Source organism: Hylobates moloch, unplaced genomic scaffold (assembly GCF_009828535.3).
Source record: "Hylobates moloch isolate HMO894 unplaced genomic scaffold, HMol_V3 SCAFFOLD_8, whole genome shotgun sequence".
Taxonomy (NCBI): domain Eukaryota; kingdom Metazoa; phylum Chordata; class Mammalia; order Primates; family Hylobatidae; genus Hylobates; species Hylobates moloch.
The window spans coordinates 83,588,861-83,612,745 of NW_026652283.1; the positions used below are offsets into that span (position 1 = coordinate 83,588,861).

At 44.1% G+C, this 23,885-nt stretch overlaps 2 protein-coding genes across 3 annotated transcripts in view; one reads left to right on the forward strand and one right to left on the reverse strand.

Annotated features, from left to right (window-relative positions):
* Positions 1–8,443, forward strand: part of SLC6A20 (solute carrier family 6 member 20) — a 52,679-nt gene extending 44,236 nt beyond the window's left edge. Inside the window, exon 16 of the mRNA XM_058442804.1 lies at positions 8,258–8,443. The gene's annotated coding sequence lies outside the window, so the exon portion shown is untranslated. The remainder of the gene's footprint in view (positions 1–8,257) is intronic.
* Positions 8,444–18,336: 9,893 nt separating this feature from the next.
* Positions 18,337–23,885, reverse strand: part of SACM1L (SAC1 like phosphatidylinositide phosphatase) — a 56,479-nt gene continuing 50,930 nt past the window's right edge. For both annotated transcript variants that reach the window (XM_032161825.2, XM_032161826.2), the window contains exon 20: positions 18,337–20,209. In XM_032161825.2, the coding sequence (XP_032017716.1) occupies positions 20,073–20,209 (137 nt within the window). In that variant the 3' untranslated portion in view covers positions 18,337–20,072. The remainder of the gene's footprint in view (positions 20,210–23,885) is intronic.

The following is a 23,885-nucleotide window of genomic DNA, read 5'->3' on the forward strand; positions in this document are numbered from 1 at the left end:
TTCTCTGTATTTCCTGAATCTGAATGTTGGCCTGTCTTGCTAGATTGGGGAAGTTCTCCTGGATAATATCTTGCAGAGTGTTTCCCAACTTGGTTCCATTCTCCCCATCATTTTCAGGTACACCAATCAGACGTAGGTTTGGTCTTTTCACATAGTCCCAAATTTCTTGGAGGCTTTGTTCATTTCTTTTTATTCTTTTTTCTCTCAACTTCCCTTCTCGCTTCATTTCATTCATTTCATCTTCCATCAGCGATACCCTTTCTTCCAGTTGATCGCATCTGCTACTGAGGCTTCTGCAATCTTCGCGTAGTTCTCGATACTTGGCTTTCAGCTCCATCAGCTCCTTTAAGCCCTTCTCTCCATTGGTTATTCTAGTTATCCATTCTTCTAATTTTTTTTCCAAAGTTTTTAACTTCTTTGCTATTGTTTTGAATTTCCTCCCGTAGCTCAGAGTAGTTTGATCATCTGAAGCCTTCTTCTCTCAACTCATCAAAGTCATCCTCCATCCAGCTTTGTTCCGTTGCTGGTGAGGAACTGCGTTCCTTTGGAGGAGGAGAGGTGCTCTGCTTTTTAGAGTTTCCAGCTTTTCTGCTCTGTTTTTTCCCCATCTTTGTGGTTTCATCTACTTTTGGTCTTTGATGATGGTGATGCACAGATGGGTTTTTGGTGTGGATGTCCTTTCTGTTTGTTAGTTTTCCTTCTACCAGACAGGACCCTCAGCTGCAGGCCTGTTGGAGTTTACTAGAGGTCCACTCCAGACCCTGTTTGGCTGGGTGTCAGCAGCGGTGGCTGCAGAACAGCGGATTTTCGTGAGACCACAAATTCAGCTGTCTGATAGTTCCTCTGGAAGTTCTGTCTCAGAGGAGTACCCAGCCGAGTGAGGTGTCAGTCTGTCCCTACTGGGGGGTGCCTCCCAGTTAGGCTGCTCAGGGGTGAGGGACCCACTTTAGGAGGCAGTCTGTCCGTTCTCAGATCTCCAGCTGCATGCTGGGAGAACCACTACTCTCTTCAAAGCTGTCAGTCAGACAGGGACATTTAATTCTGAGGAGGTTCCTGCTGACTTTTTGTTTGTCTGTGCCCTGCCCCCAGAGGTGGAGCCTACAGAGGCAGGCAGGCCTCCTTGAGCTGTGGTGGGCTCCACCCAGTTCGAGCTTCCTGGCTGCTTTGTTTACCTAAGCAAGCCTGGGCAATGGCGGGCGCCCCTCCCCCAGCCTCGCTGCCGCCTTGCAGCTTGATCTCAGACTGCTGTGCTAGCAATCAGCGAGACTCCGTGGGCACAGGACCCTCCGAGCCAGGTGCGGGACACAGTCTCCTAGTGTGCTGTTTTCCAGGCCCGTTGGAAAAGCGCAGCATTGGGGTGGGACTGACCCGATATTCCAGGTGCCGTCTGTTACCCCTTTCTTTGACTAAGAAAGGGAACTCCCTGACCCCTTGCGCTTCCCGAGTGAGGCAATGCCTCGCCCTGCTTCGGCTCGCGCACAGTGCGCTTCACCGACTGTCCTGCACCCACTGTTTGGCACTCCCTGGTGAGATGAAACCGGTACCTCAAACAGAAATGCAGAAATCACCCGTCTTCTGTGTCGCTCAGGCTGGGAGCTGGAGACCGGAGCTGTTCCTATTCGGCCATCTTGGCTCCACCCCCGTCTTTTTATTTTTACGCTGTAAAATTCTCTTATAGCAAAAATAGGCTTTAGAAAGGTCTTCTACTGTCTTGAGTGACCATCTCATCAATACTTCCAGCTTCACCTGATTGTCCAGTTATCAAAATATCACTTGACTTTCAAATGTATGAACCAGCATGTACCCCATGGATTCAATCTTATCTACCCCGTGGATTCAATCTTCTTATCAGAAGGTTTTTTTATGTCAAAAAATCTGCTGTCAAGGCTTCAAGAGCCGGCACACTCAATGGCAAACACAGCACCGAGTCTGCTCTGAATCCTGGAGGATCTGGCCCTCCTCTCAACCCCCACTTACGGTCACCATCTTACAACTTGGGGCCACCTGGGATCAGTCATCAGTCGGGGTGTGTAAGCCTTGAACACCAGGTAGCCTCGGAAGTGAAAAGATAAATGTCCTAGATAATTACCTTATTCAGTGTCCCCACCTTGCAGCCCATTCCAACCACCTGGGAGCATTTAAAACTCCAGATGCCCACACCACACCCTGGGGCCACCCATCAGACCTTCTGGAAGCAAGACCTGGGCCTCCATAGCCCCAAAAACTCCCCAGATGATTCTGATGTGCAGCCATATCTGAGAGGCTCCCTTTAAAAAAGAACATGGGTAGTACATTGAGGAATATTTACATTTTATAAAATGACTTAAAAATTTGAAAGCATTTTTGAGCATTTCCAATTATATGGAAGAATTACTTCTACAGAATAGTTTTTGCTCATTAAACTTAAACAGATGAAGCACCACTGTTACAGAATAACATGCTCCAAATGAAAATGTCTCATTTCTGTCAATTTCATGAAGAGCAGAACATTTCTCAAGAATCCTCTTGAGCCAGTAATCAATCCTGTCTCAAAAAATGTTCTCTGCCATTTCCTAGGTACTGCACAAAAGTGGCCATGTCAACATTTGTCCACCCACCCTCCAATAAGCTGGAGAGAAAAAGGGACATTCCATCCCTGTACCCTTAGTAGTAGCCATGACACGATGGCCAGATCATGGACTCCAGAAAGCTTTCTGTTTTTTACTGGAAACATAGCAAACCTTGATTTAGCTCCAAGAAATTGAGTAGGGAAATATTTGTTTTTTAGCAATTGTCATAGTAAATAAAACTCTAAGCAAGTGTATCCACAGTTCTTGGTTTTTGGTTTTGCTTTTGTCACTTACTGGATACAGTTTAAGACTTCTCTCAACACAAGATTTTCTCTCACGTAGAAACAAGCTAATTTTGAAAAAATGGAAAATAAGTGGGGGAAAATCCATCCAACCTTTTTTTCTGTCACCCTTTTCTGCATTTACCTTCTCATGTAACCCGTTAGACGGCACCAATGCAGTGGATGAAGTCTATCATGGGAAGATGAGAGACAGAGTCCACAAGAAAAGTTAGAAAAAAAATTTCTAATCGGCCGGATTTAAAACAGAATGTGAGCCCCTTGGAATTGCTGCAGAATCTTGCCACTCCTTTTGAGAGTGTCCCGGGCAGTCTTGCCCATCTCAGCGTCTCTTTTTGGCCCAGGCTGTGCAGAACCACATTAGGTTTGAATGTGACCTCAGAGCCTCGCCTGATGGAGGGGAGTGTGTAAACTATTGTATTTGATTTTTGTATGAGTTACTTTACGTGGAAAAATTAACTTATGCCACTTTATAGGTAGAAAAGCTGGGGTAGAGAATTAACTAAGCTGATTTTCTGCCCTACATCAGTCAGGGGAAGAAAAAAATAATAGATTTACACATCCCTTTGCAAGGCAAAGAGTGCATCTACAAATAGCAAATTCTTAACCCAAATTTCCTGAGCAGTCTCTTACATGTGGATCACTTTTCTATTATTCACCCTCCTGCAGGGTGGGTGGATCAGCCTTTTTTGAGATTACCCAACTAGTATATTACAAACCAGTACCTTGGTATGCGCCGGGGGCCATGGTGAACAGGATAGACACAGTCGCTGGCCTTTATGGTACTTACATTCTGGAAAAGGAGAGAGACAATGATGCATAACAAATAAATGATATGATTACAGACTGTGGTCATGTCTAAGAAGGAAATAAATGGCCCGATGTGGTGGCATTAATAGGACAGTACTTTAAGCGGTTGAGGAGCTTTGTGAACTGAAATTTGAAGAAGGAACAAGTCATTAAAATTCCTAAAAGGTCTGTCCAGGAGAGGTGACAGCAAGTGCAAAGGCCCTGAGGAGGGAAAGAGCAGAGACGAGGCCTGTGGTTGGAATGGGAAAGTGAGCCATGGGAAGTGAGCTTGGAGGAGTGAGCGGGGGCCAGATCATATAAGGTCTCATGGGCCACAGCAAGGAGCTTCATTTTCCTTGAAGAGAAAGAGAATGCCACTGAGGGTTCACTGTGGGGTCTGGCAAGATCTGATTTATATTTGAAAGATCACTGTTGCCATGGAGGATGGATGGGAGGGGGGCATAAAGGGAGGCTAGAAAATCACTCCAGAAGCTACTGTAGTAAACCCATGGAAGATGATGGCAGCATGCACGTGGGAATGGATATGGAGAAAAATAGGCAAGCTTGAGCTATACTTTGGAGGGAAAGTTGCCAAGTCTTGCTGATGGGTTGGATTCCCAGCTGAGGGAAAGGGGGATAAAGAGCTTCACCTGCTGGGGGGATGCTGGTGCCATTTCTGGAGATGAGGAAAGCAGGGAACAGAGCTGGCCTACAGAGGAAAAATCAAGAGTGGTTTGACCATGTGAAGTTTGAGGTGTCTGTGAATTAGGTGGAAATACCCAGTAACCTGTTGAACATAAGAATCTGGAGGTTGGGTTACGTCTGGGCCAGAGATATAAATTTGGGAGTTACAGTGGAGAGATGTTATTTAAAGCCACAGGTCTAAATGAGGTCATCCAGGGTGGGTATACATGAAGAGGGCCTGCGACCAAGGCCTACAGGAACTCCAACGTGTTTTCGGACATGGCCACATGTGCTTTTCCACCTCTCCCACGGAGGGATAGGGTCTGTGTATTTAGGTGGACTTGTGATTGCTTCAACCAAAAGAATATGATGGAAGGGACACCATTTGACATTCAAAGCTAGATCATGTGGCCATGCAGCTTCAACCTGGTTTGCTGGAACATTCGCTTGGGGAGCCCTAAGTTGCCATGAATGAAGCCCCACCACCCTGAGGCTGCTGTACTCCAGCTCACAGGACCAGCCGAGTCTACCTTCCAGCCATGCCTGGGCACCAGACCAGCTTGCGCCAGACAGACCAGCCCATCTGTCAAATGAATGCCACTGAGTCACCTCCATCAGTGCCATCTGAAACAGAAGAATCACCCAGCCAAACTATGCCTGAATTCCTGACTCACAGCATTGTGAAGCAGAGAGGAGAGATCAACAAGGAATGGAACAGCCAGGTGTGGTGGCTCACGCCCGTCATCCCAACATTGGGAGGCCCAGGCCAGCAGATCGCTTGAGGTCAGGAATTCGAGACCAGCCTGGGCAACATGGCAAAACCTCATCTCTACAAAAAATACAAAAATTAGCCAAGCCTGGTGATGCATGCCTGGAGTCCCAGCTATTCGGGAGGCTGAGATGAGAGGATCACTTGAGCCTGGGAAGCAGAGGTTGCACCACTGTGCTCCAGCCTGGGTAACAGAGCAAGACCCTGTCTCAAAACAAAAAACACAAACAAAACCCAGGAGAATGTGTGGTCCCAGAAGCTCAGAGAGAACATCCTAAATTCCGCTAAATATGACTTACCACTTACACTTTCTACTTTTCCTAATGTCAGTCTATATTTGAACCCAACTCTAATAGGAGCTTGATTTAGGACATAAAATGTTAACACAGTATTTTAGTGGATGATACTTTAGGTTTGTACAACTAGAATAAAGGGAAATAGGCATGCATCACTGAAAATGGTGAATGGAGAAAGATGAACAGCTGGACCTTTGACTAAACAAAAACAAAAAGCAAATTCATGCTCAGAGTAATCTATCAAGGCAAGTGTTAGGAACAAACAGACTGGCTGGGCATGGTGGCTCACGCCTGTAATCCCAGCACTTTGGGAGGCCGAGGCGGGCGGATCATGAGGTCAGGAGATCGAGACCATCCTGGCTAACATGGTGAAACCGCGTCGCTACTAAAAATACAAAAAATTAGCCGGGCGTGCTGGCAGGCGCCTGTAGTCCCAGCTACTTGGAAGGCTGAGGCAGGAGAATCACTTTAACCCGGGAGTTGCAGTGAGCCGAGGTCCCGTCACTGCACTCTAGCCTGCGTGACAGAGCGAGACTCTGTCTCAAAAAAAAAAAAAAAAAAAAAAGGAACAAACAGACCATCTAACTCCTTCACCTGGGACCAGGGAATTCACTTGGATGTGTCACAGCCCCTTACTAATTGGTCCCCCCGTGAGATCACATCACGGAGCCTCTGCACGGATGTCCAGCCCAGAGGAATGAGGCCAGAGGCAGGAAAGGATGAGAGCTGGACATCAGGGAAGACTTCCCACTCGTAGACTTACCCGGATCTCTCAGCAGGTGTGTGCATATGTGCATGTGTGTGTGCATGGCTCTTAGGGAATTGCCACCTGGATGAGATTTTTAAAATTTATAATTGAGGGGCCATCGGATTCAACACTCAGGTGAGGTCCAAATAGATTATAGCCCATGTTTTTCAGCTTCAAGGCCAGAGTAGTCACCTCCATGCTGGCCTTTCACAAAATGAATCCCACGGAATGCTGGTCCTACGAGATGCTCTAGGAACAAAAGATTCCACAGGCTACAAAGTTTGGGTGCTGCTGCATGGCCGATACCTCCTCTAGGAGAGTCACTTTTCAAACCTCTGACCAAAGTCCTGCAGGTTAGATAACTCTGTGTAATTCAGTGTTTGCAAACAGTTCTCACTAGAGATCCACTGTCAGAAAACAAGTGTTAACACAGAGAACCCACATTACTCCAAAACTGCACTGCAGGTCAGGAAAATGCATGGCATCAAGCTCTCTGCCTAACAGACTGAGGAGCCCAGGCTCATGGCAGGGACAGAACCATCCAACAAGATGTGTTCTCAGCAGTGACAACATACCGGCAAATAGATGAGAATAGAAAGCCCCAACACCCACAAGTAGAGCGGACCTGAGAGACAATAGGGGTGGCACTGCAGGCCGGGAGGGACAAGATTCAACAACATTCTCAGCAACTGGCTAACTCTACAGGAAAAAGAACGCTGGACTCTCTGTCAGATGACATCATATGGTCTTACATAAGCACAAAATGTGCTAGGAAAACACTGGTCAATTGAACACCATTTATACACTTCTTTCATCAAAAGTCATCATAAGAAAATGAAAAGACAAGCTAAAAACAGAGAGAAGATATTTGTAGTATAATAACTAACAGATAATTATTCTCTAAAATATAAAGAATGTCAAAACTATGAAAAGATGCTCAATCTCATTAGTGATCTGAGAGATGCCAAAATGAGATACGATTTTTATACCTACTGGATTAAAAAGTTAGGAAGTCTGACAGTGCCAAGCATTGGTGATAATGTGGAACTGGGAACAATATAAATGGCACAAGCAATTTAGAAAAGAATTTCATGTTACCTTATATAATATTTCAGGCTTATAATTCTACTACTGAACATGGAGCATAGAGAAATAATTTCCTGTGTGAGCTGGAGACATATACAATGCTCACAGCAGTACTTAGTGCAAAAACAAACCACCAAAAACAACCAGAATATCCATCAATATTAGCCTAGACAAAAAATGATTTGTGACCGTCATAAGTAGATCCAGATGAATACATATATTGTAATATATTCATTCAACGTAAACAACAGTTGGCCAGGCGCAGTGGCTCACGCCCATAATCCCAGCACTTTGGGAGGCCAAGGCGGGTGGATCACTTGAGGCCAAGTTTGAGACCAGCCTGGCCAACATGGTGAAACCCTGTCTCTACTAAAAATAGAAAAATTAGCCAGGCACGGTGGCAGGTGCCTGTAATCCCAGCTACTCGGGAGGCTGAGGCAGAAGAATTGCTTGCACCTGGGAGGCGGAGGTTGCGGTGAGCAGAGATCGCGCCATCGCACTCCAGCCTGGGGACAAGAGTGAGACTCGTCTCAAAAAAAAAAAAAAAAAAGAAAAGAAAAAAAAAGACACTGTGACTTCCTCCTTGCTAGCAGACTCTCTCTTGCTGACTTGATGAAACAAGTTGCCATGTTGACCAGGCCCATGTGGCAAGGAATTGAGAGAGGGTTTCAGCTAACAGCCAGCAAGTGGACCAGTCCAACAGCCCACAAGGAACTGAATCCTGCTGATATGATTTGGCTGTGTCCCCACCCAAATCTCATCTTGAATTCCCATGTGCTGTGGGTGGGACCCAGTGGGAGATAACTGAATCATGGGAGTGGTTTCCCACATACTGTTCTAGTGGTAGTGAATAAGTCTCACCAGATCTGATGGTTTTATCAGAGGTTTCCACTTTTGAGTCTTCCTCATTCTCTCATTTTTTGCCTGCCACCATCCACGTAAGATGTGACTTGCTCTTCCTTGCCTTCTGCCATGATTGTGAGGCTTCCCCAGCCTTTCTTTTGTAAATTGCTCGGTCTCATGTATGTCTTTATCAGCAGTGTGAAAACGAACTAATACACCTGCCAACAACAAGAGTGATCTTGAAAGTGGATCCTGCTCCAGCTGAATCTTGACTGGCGCCTGTGGGAGACCCTGAAATGGGGGACAGAGCTAAATCGTGCCCAAATTCCTGACCTACAGGAACTGTGAGATGATAAATACGAATAAATAGGGGTTGCTTTAAGCCAGTAAGTTTTGGAGTAATTTGTTATGCAGTGATAGATGCACTGAGGTCATTCAGAGCTGGAACGTATCACACATCCCCTGCAGTCCCTGGTTGGGAGCACAATGACACCTCATTAATTCTCAAATTAATGACCAAATTTTGAAATTATTTCACTAAGAAACTGGAAAAATGAATTATGGGAAGACAATATTTTAAATATTTACCCTAATTTATCCTGATATATATATATATATATTTTATATATATATATTACATATATAATTATAAATTTATCCTCAAGATATATGTTTATATATATATGTTAATACAGAGAACCCACATTACTCCAAAAGTGCTCCAAAGTTCAGCTGGAGAGAGAGAGAGAACGAGATCGAGCACATGGGCATAAGAGAGAGCCATTTCCAAGGAATTTCATCTCACTTTCCACATGAGTGAGGGTCCTCCTAATGTTACAGGATCTTTGGGGTGTTGGTTTTATGGCTGGAAACCTCTGTGGCCAGTGGTGCCTTTGCCCGTGTTTTGTTCAGGCCTGCCCGGCTCACACTACGGGCCTGGATCCCATGCCTGCCAAGGGCAAGTCAGGTATGGAGCAGCAAGGGGTGTGTAAGCGTGGGGCCCAGCCACTGCAGTTACACACACCGGCTGCTGCAGTGGGGCAGGCAGCTCCAAGTGCTGGCATGGGTGCGGGCTCTCTGCAAGGATGCAGCTGGACCAGGCATGCATGCAAGCAGCTTCCACGGCTGCCAGTGTGGAAGATGGTAGTGCCCAGAAGCTTGGAGATGCTAGGAACTGCAGGGCCCCAAAGAGGGAGTCACAGCCCTGACTCAGGGAACTCCCAGGTCTGGGTTCCCTGAAGGGCTGCAGGTCTTCTCTCCTTTGCGCACAATTTGGTGAGCAAGGGGCGTTTCAGCCCTGTTTGTGTTATAGCTCTTTTAGCCTCACCGTTTGGCGGGTCCTGAGTTCTTGTCCTGTGGCCAGGAAGAATGAAGTATGTGGACAAGTGGAGGATGAGCAAGATGAAGAGGAGCTTTATCGAGTGATAGAACAGCTCAGAGGAGACCTGCAGGGAGGAGCTCCTTTCCGCAGCCAGGGTGTTCCGATGAGTGTTCAGCTTCTAGCAGAGACGGTAGCTGCTGTCTCCAGGCAGGTCATCCCAAGTGTTCAGCTATCAGCAGAGTGGGTAGCTCTTCTCTGCAGCTGGTTGTCCCATTGTCTCTGCTCTGCTTTGGCTGAGCCCAGGGCCTTTCTGGGCCTCAGGAGGGAGAAACTGCATGCCAATTGGCCCATGGGCAGCCACAGGTGGGACCAGAAAAGGTACAAGTTCCCATTCCAGTCACGTCCACAGAATTGGCAGCCCAGCCCCCAGCTTCCAGGCCGTCCGTGGCCTGAAGGTGGGGCCTCACCAGGGACCTGCCCCCTTCTGCCCAGGAGCCTGTCTGCCTCCTGCAGCCATCCGTGGTGCCCAGACTGCTTGCACCAAGGGGCACCTGCAGGTCAGCACCAAGACACCCTTAGCCTCCCCCTCAGTTTCCCCTCCCCTCCACCAGTGCTTGTTGGTGCCCAAAGTCCAGAGGGGGCCGACGTGGCAGGAGGCTGGCTTTTCAGTGCTGCCCCAAGTGTGCACACACCCTGCTGAGCTGTGACAATACCCGGCTTCGGCCCCAACCCCACTCTGAGATCTGGCTCCCGAGGGTGCACAGTGCAGATACCCAGGTCCTGTGCCTGGGAAGGCGAGTCTCCTACCTGCTCCATGGAACGTGCAGGCAGCTCTGGCCACGCCTCCTCGCAGTCTGGGGTATGGGTTCCTGTTCCTTGCTGGGCCCATGCTGGCATCTGAGGCAAGAGTGACGTCACCACAAGTTCTTCCTGTGGTCCCAGTGCTCACGAGTGGCCTAGGGCTCTCCTTTGCCTGGCTCACAGCCCTGCCCAGCAGGAGTGCCTCCAGGAGCAGATTGCAGGCCCTGGGCCTGGTCCTAGGGAGCAACAGGCTCAGCGGTCACCCCGCTGTGGGGCAGACCCTGGGGATCTGGCCCTGGGAAACCCTGCGCAGAGCCTCCTCCCAAGGCGCAGGAATCCAGCGCCAGTCAGCAGGGAGGGCGCGGTGGCCTTGCCACTGGCTGGGTCCCCAAAGTGAGCACCGCTCCCACTTCCCACTCCAGGCCCCCAAAGGACAGCCCCAGCTCCGCGCCCCAGGCGCGGCCCCCGTGCTCCATGTGCAGGCGTGGCACTACCCCAGGCCCAGCTCTGCCTGTGGCCCTTCTCTGCCTGCTCCTCCATGCACAATCATGCTGCTCCCCCGCCGGCAGGCAACTCAACCTGGCCCCATTGCGGCAGCCCCCAGGGAGACAGGCTCCAGGGCTATCCCTGCGGCAGGCTCCCGGGACTGTCCGCCCTCCTGGCAACAGCAAGCAACAGTGGTGGTAACGCGGACCAGGGTCCAGAGCAGTGGTGGCTCCGGGCCTGGAGGCAGGCCCCACTCGGCCACACAGGTGTGGGAGCGGCGGTCGGCTGCCGCAAGGACAGGGGGCACAGGGGTCTCACCATCACCACTGCTGCTCCTGCAGCCGCTCCTGCTGCCACCACTCACATCTCCCTGCTACCCCCGGCACAATGGCAGCAGCCACTCCAGACGGCCCACTGCTGCCATCACTAGGTACCAACGTGTTTCCATCACTATTTCCCTCATGCTGACACGTTCCTGTGGAGGTGTCATTTTCTAATAAGCAATATTTTCCCACATCAGCTGGGATTCACAGCATTTTGAAAAACAAATGACAATTTGAAGGTGGGGGACACCTTTTTATGGACATTACACTTTACTAAATATTTCCCTGGTTTTCTCTATAACTAAAAAAAAAACTATAAGGAGATACAAAATTTCTTAAGTGATCATAACTGGAAAGCAAGATTGCAGAAGCTACTGATATTCTTGCTTACTCTAATTTTTCTATGACGATCATGCATTGCTTTGTGTATTAGTCTGTTTTCACGCTGCTGTAAAGAACTACCTGAGACTGATGGCCGAATAGGAACAGCTCCGATCTACAGCTCCCAGCCTGAGCAACACAGAAGACGGGTGATTTCTGCATTTCTGTTTGAGGTACCGGTTTCATCTCACCAGGGAGTGCCAAACAGTGGGTGCAGGACAGTCGGTGAAGCGCACTGTGCGCGAGCCGAAGCAGGGCGAGGCATTGCCTCACTCAGGAAGCGCAAGGGGTCAGGGAGTTCCCTTTCCTAGTCAAAGAAAGGGGTAACAGATGGCACCTGGAAAATCAGGTCAGTCCCACCCTAATACTGCGCTTTTCCAACGGGCCTGGAAAACGGCACACTAGGAGATTGTGTCCCGCACCTGGCTCGGAGGGTCCTATGCCCACGGAGTCTCGCTGATTGCTAGCACAGCAGTCTGAGATCAAACTGCAAAGCGGCAGCGAGGCTGGGGGAGGGGCGCCCGCCATTGCCCAGGCTTGCTTAGGTAAACAAAGCAGCCAGGAAGCTCGAACTGGGTGGAACCCACCACAGCTCAAGGAGGCCTGCCTGCCTCTGTAGGCTCCACCTCTGGGGGCAGGGCACAGACAAACAAAAATTCAGCAGGACTCTCTGCAGACTTAAATGTCCCTGTCTGACTGACAGCTTTGAAGATAGTGGTGGTTCTCCCAGCACGCAGCTGGAGATCTGAGAACGGACAGACTGCCTCCTAAAGTGGGTCCCTCACCCCTGAGCAGCCTAACTGGGAGGCATCCCCCAGTAGGGACAGACTGACACCTCACTCGGCTGGGTACTCCTCTGAGACAAAACTTCCAGAGGAACTATCAGACAGCTGAATTTGTGGTCTCACGAAAATCCACTGTTCTGCAGCCACCGCTGCTGACACCCAGTCAAACAGGGTCTGGAGTGGACCTCTAGTAAACTCCAATAGACCTGCAGCTGAGGGTCCTGTCTGGTAGAAGGAAAACTAACAAACAGAAAGGACATCCACACCAAAAACCCATCTGTACATCACCATCATCAAAGACCAAAAGTAGATAAAACCACAAAGATGGGGAAAAAACAGAGCAGAAAAACTGGAAACTCTAAAAAGCAGAGCACCTCTCCTCCTCCAAAGGAACGCAGTTCCTCACCAGCAACGGAACAAAGCTGGATGGAGGATGACTTTGATGAGTTGAGAGAAGAAGGCTTCAGACGATCAAACTACTCCGAGCTACGGGAGGAAATTCAAAACAATAGCAAAGAAGTTAAAAACTTTGAAAAAAAATTAGACGAATGGATAACTAGAATAACCAATGGAGAGAAGGGCGTAAAGGAGCTGATGGAGCTGAAAGCCAAGTTTCGAGAACTACGCGAAGATTGCAGAAGCCTTGGTAGCAGATGCAATCAACTGGAAGAAAGGGTATCGCTGATGGAAGATGAAATGAATGAAATGAAGCAAGAAGGGAAGTTGAGAGAAAAAAGAATAAAAAGAAATGAACAAAGCCTCCAAGAAATTTGGGACTATGTGAAAAGACCAAACCTACGTCTGATTGGTGTACCTGAAAATGACGGGGAGAATGGAACCAAGTTGGAAAACACTCTGCAAGATATTATCCAGGAGAACTTCCCCAATCTAGCAAGGCAGGCCAACATTCAGATTCAGGAAATACAGAGAACGCCACAAAGATACTCCTCGAGAAGAGCAACTCCAAGACACATAATTGTCAGATTCACCAAAGTTGAAATGAAGGAAAAAATGTTAAGGGCAGCCAGAGAGAAAGGTCGGGTTACCCACAAAGGGAAGCCCATCAGACTAACAGCTGATCTCTCGGCAGAAACTCTACAAGCCAGAAGAGAGTGGGGGCCGATATTCAACATTCTTCAACCCAGAATTTCATATCCAGCCAAACTAAGCTTCATAAGTGAAGGAGAAATAAAATACTTTACAGACAAGCAAACGCTGAGTGATTTTGTCACCACCAGGCCTCCCCTAAAAGAGCTCCTGGAGGAAACACTAAACATGGAAAGGAACAACCAGTACCAGCCCCTGCAAAAACATGCCAAATTGTAAAGACCATCAAAGCTAGGAAGAAATTGCATCAACTAATGAGCAAAATAACCAACTAACATCATAATGACAGGATCAGATTCACACATAACAATATTGACTTTAAATGTAAATGGGCTAAATGCTCCAATTAAAAGACACAGACTGGCAAACTGGATAAGGAGTCAGGACCCATCAGTGTGCTGTATTCAGGAAACCCATCTCACATGCAGAGACACACATAGACTCAAAATAAAGGGATGGAGGAAGATCTATCAAGCAAATGGAAAACAAAAAAAGGCAGGGGTTGCAATCCTAGTCTCTGATAAAATAGACTTTAAACCAACAAAGATCAAAAGAGACAAAGAAGGCCATTACATAATGGTAAAGGGATCAATTCAACAAGAAGAGCTAACTATCCTAAATATATATGCACTCAACACAGGAGCACCCAGATTCATAAAGCAAGTCCTGAGTGACCTACAAAGGGACTTAAACTCCCACACAATAATAATGGGAGATTTTAACACCCCACTGTCAACACTAGACAGATCAACGAGACAGAAAGTTAACAAGGATATCCAGGAATTGAACTCAGCTCTACACAAAGTGGACCTAATAGACATCTATAGAACTCTCCAACCCAAATCAACAGAATATACATTTTTTTCAGCACCACACCACACCTATTCCAAAATTGACCACATAGTTGGAAGTAAAGCTCTCCTCTGCAAATGTAAAAGAACAGAAATTATAACAAACTGTCTCTCAGACCACAGTGCAATCAAACTAGAACTCAGGATTAAGAAACTCACTCAAAACCGCTCAACTACATGGAAACTGAACAACCTGCTCCTGAATGACTATTGGGTACATAATGAAATGAAGGCAGAAATAAAGATGTTCTTTGAAACCAACGAGAACAAAGACACAACATACCAGAATCTCTGGGACACATTCAAAGCAGTGTGTAGAGGGAAATTTATAGCACTAAATGCCCACAGAGAAAGCAGAAAAGATCCAAAATTGACACCCTAACATCACAATTAAAAGAACTAGAAAAGCAAGAGCAAACACATTCAAAAGCTAGCAGAAGGCTAGAAATAACTAAAATCAGAGCAGAACTGAAGGAAATAGAGACACAAAAAACCCTTCAAAAAATTAATGAATCCAGGAGCTGGTTTTTTGAAAAGATCAACAAAACTGATAGACCGCTAGCAAGACTAATAAAGAAGAAAAGAGAGAAGAATCAAATAGATGCAATAAAAAATGAAAAAGGGGATATCACCACTGATCCCACAGAAATACAATCTACCATCAGAGAATACTACAAACATCTCTATGCAAATAAACTAGAAAATCTAGAAGAAATGGATAAATTCCTCAACAAATACACCCTCCCAAGACTAAACCAGGAAGAAGTTGAATCTCTGAATAGACCAATAACAGGTTCTGAAATTGTGGCAATAATCAATAGCTTACCAACCAAAAAGAGTCCAGGACCTGATGGATTCACAGCTGAATTCTACCAGAGGTACAAGGAGGAACTGGTACCATTCCTTCTGAAACTATTCCAATCGACAGAAAAAGAGGGAATCCTCCCTAACACATTTTATGAAGCCAGCATCGTCCTGATACCAAAGCCTGGCAGAGACATAACCAAAAAAGAGAATTTCAGACCAATATCCTTGATGAACATTGATGCAAAAATCCTCAATAAAATACTGGCAAACCGAATCCAGCAGCACATCAAAAAGCTTATCCACCATGATCAAGTGGGCTTCATCCCTGGGATGCAGGGCTGGTTCAACATATGCAAATCAATAAATGTAATCTAGCATATAAACAGAACCAAAGACAAAAACCACATGATTATCTCAATAGATGCAGAAAAGGCCTTTGACAAAATTCAACAACACTTCATGCTAAAAACTCTCAATAAATTAGGTATTGATGGGACGTATCTCAAAATAATAAGAGCTATCTATGACAAACCCACAGCCAATATCATACTGAATGGGCAAAAACTGGAAGCATTCCCTCTGAAAACTGGCACAAGACAGGGATGCCCTCTCTCACCACTCCTATTCAACATAGTGCTGGAAGTTCTGGCCAGAGCAATCAGGCAGGAGAAGGAAATAAAGGGTATTCAATTAGGAAAAGAGGAAGTCAAATTGTCCCTGTTTGCAGATGACATGATTGTATATCTACAAAACCCCATTGTCTCAGCCCAAAATCTCCTTAAGCTGATTAGCAACTTCAGCAAAGTCTCAGGATACAAAATCAATGTACAAAAATCACAAGCATTCTTGTACACCAATCACAGACAAACAGAGAGCCAAATCATGAGTGAACTCCCATTCACAATTGCTTCAAAGAGAATAAAATACCTAGGAATCCAACTTACGAGGGATGTGAAGGACCTCTTCAAGGAGAACTACAAACCACTGCTCAATGAAATAAAAGAGGATACAAACAAATGGAAGAACATTCCATGCTCACGGGTTGGAAGAATCAATATCGTGAAAATGGCCATGCTGCCCAAGGTAATTTATAGATTCAATGCCATCACCATCAAGCTACCAATAACTTTCTTCACAGAATTGAAAAAAACTACTTTAAAGTTCATATGGAGCCAAAAAAGAGCCCACATCGCCAAGTCAATCCTAAGCCAAAAGAACAATGCTGGAGGCATCATGCTACCTGACTTCAAACTATACAGTAACCAAAACGGCATGGTACTGGTACCACAACAGAGACATAGATCAATGGAACAGAACAGAGTCCTCAGAAATGATGCTGCATAAGGCCGGGTGCCGTGGCTCAAGCCTGTAATCCCAGCACTTTGGGAGGCCGAGGCCGGCGGATCATGAGGTCAGGAGATCGAGACCATCCTGGCTAACACGGTGAAACCCCGTCTCTGTTAAAAACACAAAAAATTAGCTGAATGTGTTGGCGGGCGCCTGTAGTCCCAGCTACTTGGGAGGCTGAGGCAGGAGAATGGCGTGAACCCGGGAGGCGGAGCTTGCAGTGAGCCGAGATCGCGCCACTGCACTCCAGCCTGGGGGACAGAGCAAGACTCCGTCACAAAAAAAAAAAAAAAAAAAAAAGAAATGATGCTGCATATCTACAACTATCTGATCTTTGACAAACCTGACAAAAACAAGAAATGGGGAAAGGATTCCCTATTTAATAAATGGTGCTGGGAAAACTGGCTAGCCATATGTAGAAAGCTGAAACTGGATCCCTTCCTTACACCTTATACAAAAATTAATTCAAGATGGATTAAAGACTTACATGTTAGACCTAAAACCATTAAAATCCTACAAGAAAACCTAGGCAGTACCATTCAGGACATAGGCGTGGGCAAGGACTTCATGTCTAAAACACCAAAAGCAATGGCAACAAAAGCCAAAATTGACAAGTGGGATCTAATTAAACTAAAGAGCTTCTGCACAGCAAAAGAAACTATCATCAGAGTGAACAGGCAACCTACAGAATGGGAGAAAATTTTTGCAACCTACTCATCTGACAAAGGGCTAATATCCAGAATCTACAATGAACTCAAATTTACAAGAAAAAAACAAACAACCCCATCAAAAAGTGGGCAGAGGACATGAACAGACACTTCTCAAAAGAAGACATTTATGCAGCCAAAAAACACATGAAGAAATGCTCATCATCACTGGCCATCAGAGAAATGCAAATCAAAACCACAGTGAGATACCATCTCACACCAGTTAGAATGGCCATTATCAAAAAAGCAGGAAACAACAGGTGCTGGAGAGGATGTGGAGAAATAGGAACACTTTTACACTGTTGGTGGGACTGTAAACTAGTTCAACCATTGTGGAAGTCAGTGTGGCAATTCTTCAGGGATCTAGAACTAGAAATACCATTTGACCCAGCCATCCCATTACTGGGTATATACCCAAAGGACTATAAATCATGCTGCTATAAAGACACATGCACACGTATGTTTACTGCGGCACTATTCACAATAGCAAAGAATTGGAACCAACCCAAATGTCCAACGATAGACTGGATTAAGAAAATGTGGCACATATACACCATGGAATACTATCAGCCATAAAAAAGGATGAGTTCATATCCTTTGTAGGGACATGGATGAAACTGGAAAACATCATTCTTAGTAAACTATTGCAAGGACAAAAAACCAAACACCGCATGTTCTCACTCATAGGTGGGAATTGAACAATGAGAACTCATGGACACAGGAAGGGGAACATCACACTCCAGGGACTGTTGTGTGGTGGGGGGAGGGGGGAGGGACAGCATTAGGAGATATACATAATGCTAAATGACGAGTTAATGGGTGCAGCAAAACAACATGGCACATGGATACATATGTAACAAACCTGCACATTGTGCACATGTACCCTAAAACCTAAAGTATAATAATAAAAAAAAAGAGAGAAAAAAAAAAAGCACCAAAAAAAAAAAAAAAAAAAGAACTACCTGAGACTAGGTAACGTATGAAGAAAAGAGGTTTGACTCAGTTCCGCATGGCTGGGGAGGCCTCACAAAACTTACAATCATGGCAGAAGGTGAAGGGAAAGCAAAGCACATCTTAACACGGTGGCAGGAAAGCGAGCGAGCAAGGGGGTAAATGCCAAACACTTTTAAACCATCAGACCTCGTGCGAACTCATGAGAACAGCATGGGGGAAACCATCCCCCATGATCCAACCACCTCCCACCAGGTACCTCCCTCAACACGTAGGGATTACAATTTGAGATGAGATTTGGGTGGATGGGGACACAGAGCCAAACCGTATCATTTTGCATGATTTTTAGCATTCTAAGATCAAAAAGAAAAACATCACTTTCAAAGTACATGAATGATACCAATAATAGAAAAGAATATAACATTTTATTTTCACTTATGGACATACAGTACGTGAATTTAGAAATAAAATCGCCGCAGGATTCTGAAATACTGATACCTTAAGATCTAACACATTGATATTAGTCCATTCCCTACAAAGCAGCCACATTAGCAGTTCAGATTTGGTCTTTGTTGTAGCTGTTGACATTAAGTTCTTTAAGTGAAATGCCCAGCAGCATTTAAATAATATTTTACAGCAGACATGAATTAAGTTTCAATATTCCATCTTTGGAACAAATTATGCTTATTTACATGTTAACAGGTGGCTATATTTACTTACCCTATTGTGAGTTTAATGACTGATTTTAAACTACAGAGGGTTTTCCAGCTATTATTTCCTTTAGAGTTTCTAAAAGTAACAACTTACATGAATGTTTTATAAAAGCTAATGATGAAAAAAAGGTAATGCTGAAATAAAGGCGCTTTTAGAAATATTTAAGGACAACATAAGGTATTAATATTGGAAAAAACTGTACATATTTTCAAGCACAACACTGAAATATTGTAGCAGTGTTTAACTGAATTGTTTTAAAATAGTGGTAATTATACTACCTTACATACTGTTCTAATATTTAAATCTCTTAATTACAATTTGAATATACAATCTGACTTACAATTAGAACTATGCAGAGTTTCCAAAGCATATTTTTCAGGTTTGTTTTTGCACAAAAATTAATGTTTAAGTTGGTCCTTGATTTGGAGAACTATAACTACCTGGAAGCACTAAGTTTTAGACACATTCATTGATAGCTAACAAAATCCTTGACAGAGTGAAAAACATCAAGAGTACCATGCGTGGAAAAGCAGCTGTTGCCCTCCAAGTGCAATATGAAATCTAGAACAAGACCCTCTCAGAGGCCTGCGTGTTTCAGTGAGTGACCCTCAAAGAAACCAAAATGTACAGGAGGGAGTAGCTGACCAGTCATGGGCATCTTCCACATTGGGATAACCTTTAAAACAGAGGCAGCTTTGGACCTCTAGCGTAAGAGACAGACTTTACATTCTTTGATTTTATTTACACTTTTTTAAAAAGATAATCTGAATTCTCTCATCACACCTAAACTGCTGGTGCACTGGCAGTTCAAGCTGATTAAAGTCATGAGGCAGCCCACCAGAGACTTTAAAGAATCCCAGACCTCATCCTCCTCTTTCCTATCATGAAGTCACAGACTGTCTCATCAAACTACTTGATGTCTGTAAGAGACTTACATTTTATAAACACAGTTAGCTTATTACTGAACTTTTAAGAAAAGTCCAAAGATGTGTGGAAAAGTATGCCTGCTAATAGTGACCACTTCTACAATGACAATAATGAAACTGAGCTACAAAAATAATTTTGCTGTTTTAAATAATGAAAGGAGCTAGGTTTTTAAAATATATTACTTATATTGCAACAGCTAATTAAATTGACAATCAATAGAATACAATGAACAGATTCAGCTTCCATTCTGCAAGCTGAATTCAGGTTATATTTTAATTACAGAATAGCTTCAAATTATAAATCTAACTGTCTCAATAGTAAAGAGACCATCAAGGCAGTAACATCAGATCAATTCTGTCATCATCCTGCACGGAGCACAAGATGTGCTTTTGGATAAAGGCATTAAAAAGACTTTGGGCTGATGTGGAAAGCGGGTCAGTAAAGACTCCAGTTCTGCACAATGGAATCTTCCAAGCCAAGCCGCTTTCCACAAATACAAATTCAGTCTATCTTTTCTTTTTGGACCAGTCTGGGAGCATCGACAAAATCTTTGCCATTGTAAAGAATGATAAAAAATGTTCCAATGCTTGCAACTCCCCAGAAGAGCACATAGGCCAGTGTTTCTGTCCAAGTGTCACCTGTTGATATTAAGAAACAAAAAGCTAAATAAGTCGTTTGCTGATATCAGACCCAGTTTTCAGCTATTTAGCACATTTTGGCAACATTAAAGTTTACTGGCACATTCACAGGAAAAATATAAGAACCTCTTAATTAAGGTTTAAACCGGTGGTTCTCAAACCCTGGCTAGTACCAGAATCTGCTGCAGGGCTTGATAAAGCATCAACTGTTGGGCCCCAAGAATCTGCATTCTAACAAGTTCCTAGGTCCCAGGTGATGCTGATGCTACCGATCAAGAGGCTACACTTTGAGAACCACTGGACTAAACGATTTCATATTATATTATACAAATAATAATGATCACTTTTAGTATATTTTAATAATACAAATAACTATTAAGTTTAATTCATAGTTCTATAACAGATATGAGCTATTGTCAAAATACCTGCACAAAAAATTTTAATAGAATATTCATAAGTTATGAATACCAAACATAAGTTATACATAACTTTTCTGAAGTTATGTATATTTTGTAGAGTATTTTTTGCATATACACAAATATATAAAGCAAAAGTCAATAACATTTTCTTTACAGATGGGGTCTTGCTGTGTTGCCCAGGCTAGAGTGCAGTGGCTATTCACAAGCACGATTCCACTATTGATCAGCATGAAAGTTTTGTCCTGCTGTTTCCAACCTGTACTGGTTCACCATTCCTTAGGCAACCTGGTGATTTCCTGCTCAAAGAGGTCACCATGTTGATGCTGAACTTAGGGCGGACATCCGATCAGCATAACACACTACAGACCAGAACTCCTGGGCTCAAGTGATCCTCCCACTTCAGCCTCCTGAGTAGCTGGGACTACAGGCACATACCATAGCACCCAGCCAATAACATATTTTAATGACATATTTAGCCCAACTCTGCTGATATGCATTTTTCAAAGTCCGAAGTTCATAAAGGTTAGCAGCAGGCCGGTGGGCAAAGATGTACTTTGTTTTACTCCTTGAATAGCTGAACCTAGAGAATAGCTTCTCTCTCTGCAACACTACTGGCCTCATTTGCAGACGGAGAAACATACAGGGAATAACGGCCAGTGAGCACACCAGGGAAGAAACGAGCATCCAGACTCCTTCCTAACAAGCCCTCAGAGATCATGCTATATTTGTTTTCTATTCTCTTTGAAAACCACAGCAGGAGCTAGAAATCAGATATTACCACACCCAAACATCACAAAGTTCATTATAACAATAAACTGACATGAGATGTTACCATCCACAGCATCCAATCTCTTTTTACTCAAAATATACTTGAATTTGCGTAATTGCTCATTTTCATGGCTCTGAATTTTAAAATTCTTCTTGGACAAAAGAAGAAGGGCAGTTCCTTGTTAGCCACTCTGCTGGACACTTCCTAAAGGAATCATCCGTTTTATTCAGGCAGAGCTCTTGGTCTTGACTTTCCTGCCTCTCCAGAGGTTCTTTAAGTAAATGTGGGTACAGTCACAACAACAAAATGAACTAATTTAACAGTAGAATGGCTCCCCAAAAATGGCATGTGCTGGGCAGTGTTTTCAGGAAAGAAGGCAGAGGATCTAGAGAGGAAATGAAAGCAGGGCTGGCTGCTGAGGAACCGGCACACGCTGCCTCTTCCTTCCTGCCCCCAAAACCTGCAGTCAAGTCCCAGGCAATGCCTGTGCTTCAACCTGTTTTTGTATTGTAAGGTAAGAATGGTTTTTACAATTTTAAATAAACACAAAAACAAAGAATGTACAGCCATCCATAAAGACAAAAATATTTACTACCTGGCTCTTTACAGATAAATTTTGCTCACTATAATAAGATGGCTCTTTCCCCCTACTCAACATTTCAGCATTTAGTCAAAACTACGCCACGACTATCTACAGGGCTGAGCACTGGGGAATACAGAGATGAACAGGTAACTGAGCCTCCCTATAAAAAAGATGACAGAATTAGTGGTGGTGGTGGAGTGAGTCCTTAATTCAGCAAACATTTACTGAGGGCTTACTATATCCTGGACAAAGGAGATAAAACAATGAGTAAGACACAGTCTTTACCTTCAAAAAGTTGCTGATCCAGTGAAAAAAACAAACGAGTATGCAAATCATTATCATCCAAAAAGAAATACACACTGGGTATGTCAGGTACACTAAAGAGGTATACCACCTCTGAAAAATAACTCCCTATGTATTAATGGGGTTAAAAAAGGAAAGTGCTGGGAGAGAGGACCAGGAGTGCTGTGGAAATCTAAATAGAAGGTGAAGACTTCTGTGTGGGAGAGACACTCTGTGAGAGGGGAGCATATTAATGGTGCCCCGAGGATGGTGGAATTCAGAGAGAGGTTGGCTCAACGAATTCAGCATAGAGGATGAAGGCTGGAAGGTGCTTCTTCTTTCAGAGTGACTAGGATTGCACCTCCAAGGTCCAATACACCAAGTCTCAGACTCAAACCTCCAAAGTACAGGACATTACTCAAAGGAGAATAAAGAATACATTCTTCTCACTTTAATCTTAAATGCTTTATTAACTCAGTAACATAGCAAAATATTAAGAGAAAAAAGAAAACCAGTAAAGACCTTGTCTCCTCAGGTTCTTAGGCAATTTTACTCTCAACCTTTAAAATTTAATGATAAGTAATATCTTAATCTATTAACATTTATTTGAGTTGGTTAAACTATACATCCATAAATGGAATACTTTGCAGCCATTAGCAATTAAGAACATGGGAAAACATACTGCTCAGTGAAAAAAAGCATATAATGAAAATACCTATCTCACTTTTGAAAAAAAAAATCACAGACACTTATAAAGATTAAAACATCAAAACGTTAAGAGTGGTTAGCTTCTCTCTCAAAGGTATGATGACAAATAATATTTTCTCCTTTTCTGCCTACGTGTGCTTTCTATAATTACTATGAATTACTTTGGTAATGTAAAAGGAAAATAAAATCTCAGGACTCCAAATTTACTATGCCAAAGGAAAAATAAACTTGGGAATTGAGTCTCACAAAACTACCCTTCTTTTGTTCCTAAGTAGACAGCTGCAAAGATAGTGGGCCACATATCCTCACAGATGGCCACCCTCACAAACTGTCACAAGCAAACTCCTTGTGGGCCCCAAAATCTTTACCCTAAAAGATAGTCCTGTTGAATCTCCCTCACCCTGACAATGTAAATTAACAGTTTATTTAATTTCTAGTCTTATTTAAAGACAGACTAGAAAATCATCCCTCCGCCCACCCCAAAACAAATGCAGATCTGACTTCTTTACCTACTTTGTCTTACATAAAATGCAGATTTACAGAGCAGGAGATGAATGCATAATTGAGTGTTCCTCTACCCTGTCCTTTCACATGTAACATGGATTCAGTGAGTGCTAATCAAAGCCTCACAAGAATGTGACCACTTATCTTACTACCTACCCTCCCCTTTGGTTTCCATTCCTCCTTCCCCTCGTGTACACTCTTTCCCCATTTAATACTGAAGTCCTTAAAACCCTCTTTGAAAAAGCACAGGACACTGATCCTACTGTAGCTTGTGTCTCTTTTTCCTAGGCAGGTCCTCAACCTTGGCAAATTAAGCCTCTAAACTGACTGAGACCTGTCTCAGACACTCATTGGTTTACAGTAATAAGAAAAACATGTTTTTAAAATCTGAGGTTAAAAAAAAAAAGACAA